Source organism: Phaseolus vulgaris, chromosome 3 (genome assembly GCF_000499845.2).
Source record: "Phaseolus vulgaris cultivar G19833 chromosome 3, P. vulgaris v2.0, whole genome shotgun sequence".
In the NCBI taxonomy this organism is placed as follows: Eukaryota; Viridiplantae; Streptophyta; class Magnoliopsida; order Fabales; family Fabaceae; genus Phaseolus; species Phaseolus vulgaris.
In genome coordinates this window covers 50833517-50846357 of record NC_023757.2, presented here as the reverse complement: position 1 = coordinate 50846357, position 12841 = coordinate 50833517, and the positions used below count along the sequence as shown (strand labels likewise).

General features: G+C 29.5%; 1 protein-coding gene across 2 annotated transcripts; it reads left to right on the top strand.

Moving 5' to 3' along the window:
- Positions 1 to 4795: 4795 nt before the first annotated feature.
- LOC137808540 (serine/threonine-protein kinase/endoribonuclease IRE1a-like) lies at positions 4796 to 12398 on the top strand. 2 transcript variants are annotated; one of them, XM_068609704.1, is made up of 7 exons: positions 4796 to 5215; positions 5628 to 5871; positions 6951 to 8299; positions 9201 to 9373; positions 9658 to 9904; positions 10798 to 11101; positions 12107 to 12398. In XM_068609704.1, the coding sequence occupies exons 1-7, from the start codon at positions 5049 to 5051 to the stop codon at positions 12248 to 12250; spliced, it is 2628 nt and encodes an 875-aa protein (XP_068465805.1). In that variant the 5' UTR covers positions 4796 to 5048; the 3' UTR covers positions 12251 to 12398. The 2 variants fall into 2 exon arrangements, with proteins under 2 accessions (XP_068465805.1, XP_068465806.1); XM_068609705.1 differs by having other exon boundaries at positions 4865 to 5215; positions 5628 to 5863.
- Positions 12399 to 12841: the final 443 nt, after the last annotated feature.

Genomic DNA, 12841 nt, shown 5'->3' with positions numbered 1-12841 from the left:
TGAAAAAGTTTTTTTTTTTCACTTTTGGAATAAGAACAATTCATCAGAAACTTAACTAATTAAAATCACTTAAAAACATGATTATTTGAATATGTTACTAAAATACAACTATGAAAACTTTGGCATTTTCTGAAAACATATATTAAAAATGTCCTTGTTACAAACGTCACGTAGTAGTGTATTGTTTGTTAATTAAATAAGATTGAGGTTGTAATTCACAAGTTACATTAGAGATTTGAGAGTTTTCTGTTTATTCTCTTAATTCTAGGTTGTTATGGCAAATTGAACGTTTGAAATTTCAAAAACTAGTCAATTAATTTATTGAAAAACAATCAATTTACCATGATTAATTACTTACGTGTTTAGTATAACATAATCTACATAATTTCTCTATTAGGTATAATATGTTATTGACAAAGTTTGGTCTTTCAACTACTATTTCAATAATTTATTTCTTTAATTTTTTTTTATGTTACGTCACACATACAAATATGTTTTTCTGAGAAAGATTTTGTTTACTGTTTCATAAAAATTAAGAGAGGAGTGAAATCAAATACACTTATAAGTCATTGTTGTCATGGAAGATAAAAAAAGTCTTTAGATAACAACAAATTGATAGATAAAAAAATTAATCAATATTAAAATTGATAACTCATCATCACATGTTTATTTCTTTTGACTCCATAAATATATCTTCGTCGGTATTTACATATGTTTATATTAATTTTATTAAATTTGTTTTGTCTTTTGAAATTATAAAATTTTGGATTACGTAAATTTATATAGAGATATATGTAGTGTGATCTGTTTTTTATGGTTTACATTCATTAACTTTTTTTTTTAATAATGGTTTGAATATTTCCTTAAATATTCATTTATTCAACTAATAAAAAATCATGTTTCAAACGTTGAGTATTTTTTTTAACTCTAATTTTAATCACAAAAATATCTTATATATGCAATACAAAATAAAAAAAATATACATAAACACTAAAAATAACTACACAATAAGTATATAAAAAATATTATAAATATTACACTTAAATTCATTTTTTAAATTTACAAATTAACATAAATATTAAAGTTAACTTATTTTATTAAAATAAGGTATCTAAAATAAAATTAAAAAAATTGGATATAAAAGACGGAAAAAATAAAACACTACATAGAAAGAAGGATCAGAAAGTAAGAACTTCAATTTATATAACCAGACTTATTTTTATAAACATGAGAAGATATATAATAAGCAGAATTATATGATACTTTGTCATAAGGATTTTCATGTTGTTGTTGTTAGAAACTCTACCTCCCTCTCTTTTTGACTGAAAAAACCAAAGTTTTGTATGAAGATTTCAACCTAAGCAAATGCAAAGACTTCCCTTGGAACCATTTTGGACACAAGAAGCACTCATAAATTTTGGACCCAGAATCTTCTTGCATCGAGCAATGCACTCTGAAAGGGTGCAAGGATCAAATGGGATCGCAAATGCAGAATCCACAGGTTGTGCCTCCATCACCATGATAGCCAGAACTGTCATCACCATGATCATAGTCAACATCTTTGCCAAATTTTCTGCCATGAAATCTTCAAAAGTTTCTCTCCTAAAACTGTTTTAATTTTGGAGAACTGTGATGTGTAAGAAACAATTGGTTCATCCATATTTATAGACGTCATACTAGTTAATTGTTATTGATGTACACTCATTCTCACCAACTTTTTAGATAACTTTTTGTATTTATTTGTGTTAAGATATGTTTGGATTGGGGTTAATGTGATTTGAGGGAGTGAATTTAGAATGATTTGAGAGAAAAATTATAAGGAAAGTGAGATTATTTTGATTGGAGTATCTTAAAATGAACCTGTGAAGATAATTTATTGAAATTTGTGAATGATTTTATAGTTGTAGAGAGAATTTCTATTTTTTTAAGATGTAAAATACAAGTTTAAAAATTAATACTTGTTTTAAAAATATTTCAATAATAAAATATAAGATATTGTTAAGTAAATTTGAGTTAATTAAAATTTTGTAAATTATTTTCTATAACATTAATATCATAAGAATAATATTATATAATCGTATACAAATCTAACGTTACATTTAAAATAATTTAAAAAACGATTTTTTTATATTTTAATTATTTGTAAATTAAACAATATCAGAGATTTGTGTAAAAACTCAATTTGAAAAAAAAAATTGCAAACTATGAAAGTTTGTTAGAAAATAAAAAAATTATCAAAAAAATATTTTGTTTGCATTGAAAATAAAATCTTGATATTCTTAATTTTTAGAAGAAAAATTATTTAAATTTTTACTTAAATAAAAATATAAATGATTAAAAAAATAAAAAAGATATAAACAATTTAAAAAATATTCAAATTTTTTAAATAAATGCAAATCTTAAATATTTAATGTCCTATTTAAATAAAAATATAAAATATTTAATATAGTAAATAAATACAAAATTTTAAATATATAATGTTTTATTTAAATAAAAAATAAATATATAAAATACATAAATTTTTAAATAATATAAATCATAAATATTTAATGTCGTATTTAAATAAAAATCTAAAATATATAAAAACATAAAATATTTAAAATCATAAATAAATATAAATCCTATATTTAATGTCTTATTTAAATAAAAATCTCAAATATATAAATTTTTAAAATATTCAAAAAAAAATTAAATAAATACAAATCCTAAATAATGTCTATTTAAAAAAACAATCCAAAATATATAAAAAATTTAAAATATTCAAAATCCTAAATAAATACAAATCATAAGTTATTTAATATTTAAATAAACATTCAAAACATATAAAATTTATAAAATATTCTAAATTTTAAATAAATACAAATCCTAAATATTTAATGTTCTATTTAAATAAAAATCTAAAATATTCAAAATCTTAAATATTTAATACTATATTTAAATAAAAATCTAAAATATAGAAAATTTCTAAAATATTCTTATAGTTTAAATCATAAATAATTAATATTTTATTTAATTAAAAATCTAAAGTATATAAAATTTCTAAAATATTCAAAAACTAGGATTATGTAACATTACTATAAAATCATTAAGGAGATCTTAGAGAGAAAAAATAATTAATTATTATATTAACTAAATTATATACTATTTTATAGACTAAAAATATTATTGATATTTAAAGGATATACAACACGAGTTATGACTTAATTATAGTAAAATTAAGAATAATTTAAAGGATATATACTATTTTATGACTTAACTATGAATAATTTCTCTTCGTGCATGGTACCATTATAATTGAAAATTGGTTGGGAATTTCTCCCTAATTAATGTAAAATTATGATATGTGAATATTGGTAATTGATCAATTGGATATATTTAATGATGAACATTCCAAAATTTTAGAATTACATATCTCTGGAAGACTTAGTTGAATATTGTATTTTCAAGATATCTTGAAAATGTGATAAACATTAATTATCCATTATTTTTTTATGAATAAGTTTTCTTCTCATTTTGTACAGGGAACTTGTGAGAAAAATGTACAACAAGGGAAGAAGAGCAACATAAAAAATAAATGAGAGAACAAATATTCATTATATTGTAAGATTAAAAATCCTAGTGAGATGTTAGAGAGTTTTTGTATTTCATCTTTGTTGAATAGGATTAAGTGTTATCCTTAAAAAGTAAGACAAACAAATATTGTAATTCTACTTTTATAATAAAAACATTTACTGGATTAACATAGTGAAATTTATTTCTCAAGTGAAAGTTTTTCATAATAAAAAAATTTCGGTGTCATTATTTTTTTTTCTTATTGTTTTGATAAGTGTTATTTTGTATCTACCATGCCAAAAGAGGATTAATTATGATTTTTTTTAATAAAAATGATAGAAAAGATAAAATTAATTATGATTTTCAAAAAAAATATAGAAGAGTTAATGATATCTAACATGAAAACTTTTTATAAAAAAAAAAAAATATGTTTGACTAATATGATAAAAACTAACTGTTTGAATTTTTCTTTTGTGCGTTATATTAATTTTTTTTATTTAAAGCATCACCCATAGTATCACAATGTGAGATAATGATATCTTAATTAGGTTATCTGCAATTATATGTGTAAAGAAAAAAAAAAACATGAACCATCCAATTACAACTTACAACCAACTGGAACTGGTATTCATACAATTAGGTTATTTTTTTTTTAGTAGTGTATATTTTCTCTAATACATACTTTAGTTTAATCACTTTCGTTTAAATATCAAAAATATAATTATTTTTTCCCAAAAATTTATTCCAACAAAATATATAACAAATTTTGAAAGTCGAGACTCTTAAGACAATCTAAACTAATTTTACTTCGAAATATCAACTACAAATAAAAAAAAACAAGCTGCACACAAAATAATGTTGGAGAAGAAAACGGACTATGTGTTCAAAATTTCAAAAATGAAAATTGTTTGATAAGAGTATGCTTAACACAACACACACAAAAAAAAAAATTTTAGATAAAAAAAATCATATAATCATATAAGTTTGGAAATATGGTTTGACATTAAAAAAACAAGGAAAAATGCTTATACAATTAACTCTTATTATTATACAAACGACTTCTTCATGTGAATCTTCACGTTACTTTAAAAAAAAATAAAGAATTCACAAAAGAAAAATGAAAGAATATTTTTTAGTATATAATAAGATGACGAAATTAAGATTTATAGGTAGATTTTTCTTTTAAATTAACATGATCTATTATATTATTTTTAAATCCCTTTTACATGTTTTTTTTTTCAACCAGATATTTGTAGTATGTTTGTTTTACCTATTTTCTTCAAAACTGTATCTTAGTTTTCTTGAAAAGCTTGTTTTCTTACAACGTAGAAGTCAAACGTGAGGACGGATGTTTGGGGGAATCCAAACACGGAAGAAGCGTGGAATCTTGCATGTTGGCTGTTGCTGTTCTTCCTTACCTTCCCTCCCAATAAACCCCTTTCCCTCCTCTTCAATTCTCACAACCCAAACACTCCCTCTCCAATTCGCTTCTCCTAATGAACTTTCTTCCTCGTCGCTTTTCCTTCCTTATTGCGTTGCTAATCGCGTTCAGCATCGTCCCAAACTCAGCAACAACGCTTCCCAAACATCACAAGAATGAAGAACGCGACGTGCATAGTGGACTTCGTCGACCCTCTTCACGATCCCTTCTCTCTCTTTCACCGTCAGTTCCCCCAACTCTCTCTTTTTCTTATTTACCCAAAATAGTTTACGCCGCAATTTAAATTCTTAAAAGTTCATTTCCCTTTATTCAAAGACACCTTTTTTATTTTTGTTTTTTTATAGAACCATGATTTGATAAACTACTGTATTTTATTACACGTGGAATAACTTCTGCTCACATTTGTATTACTGATTCCTCTTTTCCGCCAAAAGATGTGATGTTTTAACTAATTTTGTATGCTGTATGGTAATAAGGTTATGTTGTACAATCTTGGAGATTATCCGTGTCTTTGTGTGCGTGTTGATTCCCTGTTTTTTGGGTTATCGTGGTTTTGTAATAGCGTTAATTGTTTCTATTGACCAATGGTATTCTAACTGTGTGATTCTTCTTGGTAAAATGTTTTTGTTTTTAGTAAGGTTGCAACGACGGCACTGGTTGTGACCCTTGATGGGACTATGTATTTGGTGGACAGATCTCCTGGTTCCATGAAGGTGATATGGTCATTCTCGACTGGATCTCCCATCTACCAGTCGTATAAAGCTCCCATGAAAAGGGATACTGATAAAGAAAATGCATCTGCAGCACTGATGAGTGGATTCGTGGAATGTGGGGATGACTGGTCATTGTACATGCACGACAGACACTTTGGTAAAATGGTATCTGTTTTAAGATATGTCTGAGAATTGTTGTGATTGTTGTGTTAATGCTTTCCTTAAGTGAAGGCAAGTTAATGGTGCTTTAAGAAAAAAATCTTGAACTTAACTCTTGCTTGGAAGCTGGACTTTACCCTTGTTTTTTTTTTGGATATGGTTGACTTGACAAGTTTGAAATATGAGTTGACATTTTATAGAAATAACATAGACTGATACCTCATTTGAAAAATAGTATTAATGGATATGTCATATATGCACCTAGCATTTGATAGTGTTTCATTTGGTGGCAGTAGTAGTACTGCTGGTGGTGGTTGCAGTAGCAGTATTACTACTGGTGGTGAAAGTTTAATCCCCCCACGCACCCTTGAAAATAAGAAAAATAGAGATAATTTCTGTAGCTTACCAATTACTGAATTCAAAGAAGCAATCCATGCTTTTTAACCAAAATACTGTTAGGTGTCCAGCATTGCTTAATTGAAAGTCTTTCAATGGCATGTGTTGAACTTCATGGTTCATGCTTTGAAGCTTACAGGAAATGCAGCATAATTAATTTTGTGGTAGTTGAATAGAGACTGAAATTTGTGAAATGCTTTAATGTAGAAGCATTTCAGCTGTGCATACATATACAATTCTGAATTAATTACATATATTATTTTCAAGCATAAACGCAAGAGCTGCTTCCTAAGGACATGGGATAAGGCAACATGCATGAAAAAAATCATGAACCTGTTGTTCGTATGGCTTCTTGGTTTCAAGACATGTTGTGGACCTGTGGTTGTTCCAACTCTATCTGTAATTACATATTTTGATCTTTTTATGTACTTATAACTAATAAAACAAATAGAAAGATAATTTAGTGGTTGTGGTACCCTGCATTATTCAATATTTTTCAGCCATGGTGTGAACTTATTTCTGTTGATAGATCAATGTTGTAGGTTGTTCTTTATTTTTTTTTAATTAAAAAAAATAAATAATATTTAATATGACCAGTAGTGTTTTCAAAGTTATATTTGTCCTAGTGCCTCTATTTTCTTATGAACACTGAACTTCATGTTCTGTTGATTGGTTTGTCATATCTGCAGAGAATCTCAGAATCTGTTACAGAATATGTAGCTCGTACTCCTACCCTTTCAGATGATGGAGCAGTGACACTTGGATCCAGAAAAAGCACTTTGTTTGAAGTTGATGCTAAAACTGGATCAATCGTTCAAATCCATGCGATGTCTGATCCTGTTAATGCTTCTGCACCTTGGAGTGATGGGAGGCAAAGTGTTACAAATATCCCCAACATAAAGAATAGGGATCTTGCTGATCCTGTGAAACTAAATTCACCACAGCCACTGCTCAAGATTTTTAGGACAGATTATTATCTTCGATCTGTTGGTCCTAGCTCAGGAATAGTTTTGTGGACTATGGCACTAGCTGAATTTCAGGCTGTATTATTATGCCAACATTCCTCTTCTGATATAGAGGATGAGTATGTTTCTGATAGTGGCCTCAATTTTACGATGCCATACCCGTGTCAAGAGATACGACAAGTCTTCCGCCTGAAAAAGAATTTTCTATTTGAACCTTCACTAACTGAAAAATTACTTCGGGATTATCATGAAAATGATATGCTCTCAATGCCCTACTCAAATCTAATGCTTCCTTTGCAGCCACAACCTCTCATCGAGATTACTACACTAAGGGAAGTTTATTTGAACAGGACAAATGAATGGCCAACTCCATTACCTCTTGTATTGTTTACAGTGTTTCTTTTGGTATTTTCACTCATCTATCCTCTAGTGATTAAGGATCAAGAAACACTAAAGGACCAAAATAGCGAGTCTGAATTAAAAAGTTCACCTGCTAAGAAAAAGAAAACACATAAATCAGGAAGGAAAAATGGCATTATCAATAAAAGGGAAAATCACTTGTCTTTAGAGAATGAGAATGCTCTGACACAAAGAGATAATGATAGAGAAGTATGGAAGCACTTTAGTCATGTTAATGAAAATATTGATGGACGAAGGATTGGTAAATTATTTGTTTCAAACAACGAGATTGCTAAGGGAAGCAATGGCACCATTGTGCTTGAGGGAATATATGAAGGCCGAGCAGTTGCTATCAAACGCCTTGTCAAGACTCACCATGACATAGCTTATAAAGAAATAAAAAACCTCATCATGTCTGATCGTCATCCAAATATTGTCCGATGGCATGGTGTGGAGTATGATAACGATTTTGTTTACCTTGCTTTGGAACGATGTACATGCAATTTAGATGATTTGGTTCAAATTTATTCAGATAAATCGGTTACCTCTGCGTTTAGGAAGGACCAAGGTATTGGGTGTTTGATTAAGTCCCAAATGGAGACAGGGAAGGATAGTACACAGTGTCTTTGGAAGGAAAATGGCTATCCATCTCCTCTACTACTAAAATTGATGAGGTTGGTATTATGTCTATTTGATTTGATGATTTAATAATAAACATATACTATAAAAAATATCTTATTTTGCATGATATTAGATTTTATTTTTGATAGGCTTTGGTACCATCTTGAATTTGGACTAGCCTAATAGAATCCTAAAAGTTATCTTATGAGGTGAAGGATGTCGAAGCCTTTTTCAGTTCTAATTTGGCCATATCTATAATTGATGTGACATCTCCACACATCCCTTCACTCATAGATTAGACATCTGGATGCATTAGGAAAATGGCTAGGTCAAGTAGATATTTGAATAGTTGAGGTTGTCTCAATTATAATTTAGATTTGTGATTGACTTTGATACCGTCTTGAAATTGGGTCAAGCCTAAGTCAATCCCAAAAACTAACTCATGCGGTGGGGATTTTCCAAGTATTTATAAATTCTATTTTGGACAAATTTATAGTTGATGTTAGATTTCATCGAGGTAGTTTTGCTTTTGTCCAAGAAAATGTACCTATTGATGTGCAGGACCGTTGCTGCAACTAAGGAAAGAAAACTACAAAAGAAAATTGTAGAGGTTATTAGGTAGAATTGTCTAGAATTCATTTATTGGTTTTGAATGCAATATGAGGAGAAACCAAGGGGATGAAATGGGTATTAAGGGTGGCATAAAATAATAAAATGAAGGTAAAAAGTTATGATTACGGTTGGAGAAAAACATAATGGTTAATAAGAGAAAAAAGCTTAAGAATAAGCATATTCAGTTACAACTTAGAGTCATGAAGCTGATACAGTTCATTTGAGGACCGAGGGAGATAAATCTTCCTTTTTATGGAAGTTCATGCATGGAAGTTGACTATCTAAGTTTATATTATTACCTTTTTTATTAAACTAACTTTCATTTTTTATATTGCGTTATAGGGACATTGTTTCCGGGGTCATTCACTTGCATGAATTAGGAATAATACATCGAGATATGAAACCACAAAATGTTCTAATAACCAAGGAAAGGTCCTTATGTGCAAAACTTTCTGATATGGGAATTAGCAAATGCCTTCTTGAAAATATGTCTTCGCTGGGTAATAATGCAACTAGTAAGTATTCTTCTGAAGATAAGAAATTTATTTGTTTTCGTAGCATTTTTCATCTGAATAGCTACTTAAATCTAGCATGAGATGTGTATATTTAGATTATTGAGGTGATGACATCTCCTAGTATCTTCATAGTTATTTCAAAATGTTTTTGCTTATCCTGGGCATATTTTATAAGATCATTATAATTTACTTCAATAATTTTTTTTTTAATCCTACACATTAATCTGCTGAACTTTGATTAATTTATTATTCTCGTTCTATAAGGTTTACTGGCTTAATTGCAGGTGGTGGCAGTTCAGGTTGGCAATCACCAGAACAACTTGTTCAAGGACGTCAAACACGGGCAGCAGATATATTTAGTTTAGGTTGCGTCTTCTTTTTCTGCATTACTGGGGGAAGACATCCATTTGGAGAACGTATTGAAAGGGATATCAATATTTTGAAAAATCACATGGACCTTGTCTTAGTGGAGTTCATTCCTGAAGCCAAAGATCTTATTAGTCGATTATTAAACCCTTACCCTGATCTAAGGTAAATCATTCTCATTCAGTGTGTTTTATGGAGAATGGAAATATATATTCATGTACCTTCATAATTTTGCATTTTTTTTACCCATCTAATTGGTATGTGGTATAAAACGGTGAAGTGTCATAGTCCAAACAGATATAACTTTTATGAATTATAACATTAGATGAAGAGTGCACTCTTTTTTGGTAACATCTAATGATAAGTCTATTGAAGTATATATTTGAGATTTTGAAGGTCTGCGGATATCAGGATTAATTCAGGTGGTCTTTTAAAAAACTCTTATTTTGTGCTCTCATTCTTCTCTCTAATTTAATTACACGTTCCTTTTGCTATTAAAAGCAATGCATACAGCCGTGACATAGTCAATGAGACAGGGTTGGCTTATTCTTTTCCAGAAGACCTCAATGTACAATTATGAAAGAAAAAAAAGATTGGGGGTGAAGTGCTTTGCCTTGCATGCACATGCATGTGAAGGTTCAGTCAGTGCAAAGGAATTTCTATCATCAGGCAGTTGTAATGAAGGAATGGTGTAGTTATTTTGGTAGCCACTTTAGGGAGCCCCTCAACTACTCATCATGAACACCTGAACTTTGTCATTTCCCTGTTGTTAAGGAGTTCCAAAGGCTATCATTTGCACATGGTTGGACACAACTTCAGAAATATGAAACGTTTGATTGCATAAATAAAACTAGAAAGTTCCTATAATACGAGGGACTGGAAGTATGTATCTTCATTTTAGTCGTTTTTTAAACCCTTACCCTGATCTAAGTATGAAAAACTCTCTTAAAAAGCTTTAGCTTTTATATAGAGGTCCATGGAAGTTGTTATATCTCTAGCATTAGCTCTGTGGTTACAGGCTAGCAATTTCATTTAAGAATTACTTACTTTATTTCCAGGCCAAAGGCGACTGAAGTATTGTACCATCCTTTTTTCTGGAGTTCTGAGATGCGACTATCCTTCTTGCGTGACACCAGTGACAGGGTGGAAATGGAAAACAGAGGGACTAATTCTGATCTTTTGGTGACATTAGAAAGCATTGCCACAGATGCTTTGGGTGGAAAATGGGATGAAAGGATGGAACCAGCTTTCATTGCTAACATCGGTCATTACCGGCGGTATAATTTTAACAGTGTTCGAGACTTGTTGCGAGTTATGAGAAACAAACTAAATCATTATAGAGAATTGCCTCGAGAAATCCAGGTTCTTTCTTGGTTCATCATTTATCAGATAAAATTGTTCTTTCATTTTTATTTTGGTTGGATAGGCTTTGCAACATGATGGAGTGGGATTTCACTACTTACCCCTATCTACTCACCCTGTGGGTCTTGGAATGAGATCTCAATCCACCTGCATAAAGAAAAAATATTTCCTTGCTCAACTTCATTCCCATTAAAATTTCAAACAAATTTACAGCAATAACATAACCCATTTATTTTCCAAAAATGTCCCTAATTTCAATTGTACCGAGTTTATTTCTCAATATCTTATGATACGTTTTTACTAAATTTATTTTTTCGAATTTATTTTGCATTACAATACCTAGCAGACTACTCTTATTGATATAGAACAAAAATTGGGAGTTCATGCCTCAAATATTTACATGGAATGACAGATTTAGATACATTGAATTCTGAGGGATAGTTAGACTTGTTATTTGTGTAGTCCACCTCTCCATCCCAACAAAGACTTTCTTGTTTTGTAGAGTTCAGACTTGTAGTGTAGTTTGAAGTTCAGTGTCAGTGATCAAATTCTAATATGTTTTTAATCTTAATTCTTAATTCGGACTTATAAAATTTCGTTTGTTACTGAGAAACTTCGTAAATTTGTAACATTCTTCACTTTGTTGTTTCGGAAGATGGCATATTGTGTGTGTTTGTGTGATGATTAGGAAGTGCCATAGTGCTGGATCATATGGGCACGCCTTCACATTTGTTCTTTACCTTGATGTGCTTGACTAGCATGACTGACTTTTCCATATCTATAGTACCCTTCACTGAAATTTTATGAGCTCCTAGGAGATTTTTATTTTGTGCTTATAATAATATTCTCCAATATATAAAATTTTAACATGCATCTATGTTAACATATAGGTATGATCTTGTGATCATAAACTTCAAGGATACCAAATAATTAAGGGATAAAAAGACGTGATATCTTTAGCCTTTAGGACATGAGATGGCTTATAATTTCTTATTGATTTTTCAGGAACTTGTAGGACCTGTTCCCGAAGGATTCTACGAATACTTTGCAAATCGATACCCAAGACTCTTGATTGAAGTGTATAAAGTTATACTCCATTATTGCAAGGAGGAAGAATGTTTCCAGAGATATTTTAAAAGTGTTGATTAGTGCCTTGGCATTGCTTCAGCATGAAGCTGTTTATGTTGATATTTTATAAAATGTAATGATGTATATGTATATGTATATGTGTATTTTATAAAGTTACTTGTCTCTTACGTTAAAAGAGGAAAAGCAAATCAAACATATCTTTAACCTATTATTGCACAATAAATTGAATTGAAACATTGCCAACATTATTTACCGTAATAGACATGTTTACTACTAACCAAATTCACAATGTGAAATAACATCCTCGGTGTCACAAAATTGACTAGAATTTGGCTTTCGAAGTGTCGTTGAACATTAGAAACTTACTTAGATTCGATCCTCGAGAAACTAGATTCCCAATTATAGACAATGCCACCGAATTTTGAAAAGCCACCTGGGATTTGATCCTCGGAAAGCTAAATTCTGGTGAGGTTTTTTTTTTTATTTCAAAATTAATGAAGAGGGAGATAAAGAATTTAGAAAAAAAAAAACACAAATTTAGCTCCCTGAAGGTCAAATTCCAGTCAGTTTTTTTTTTTACATTGATGAAGACACATATAACATTCCTTATACATTATGCTATTATGCTAATAAATGAAAGCCAAAAACTGG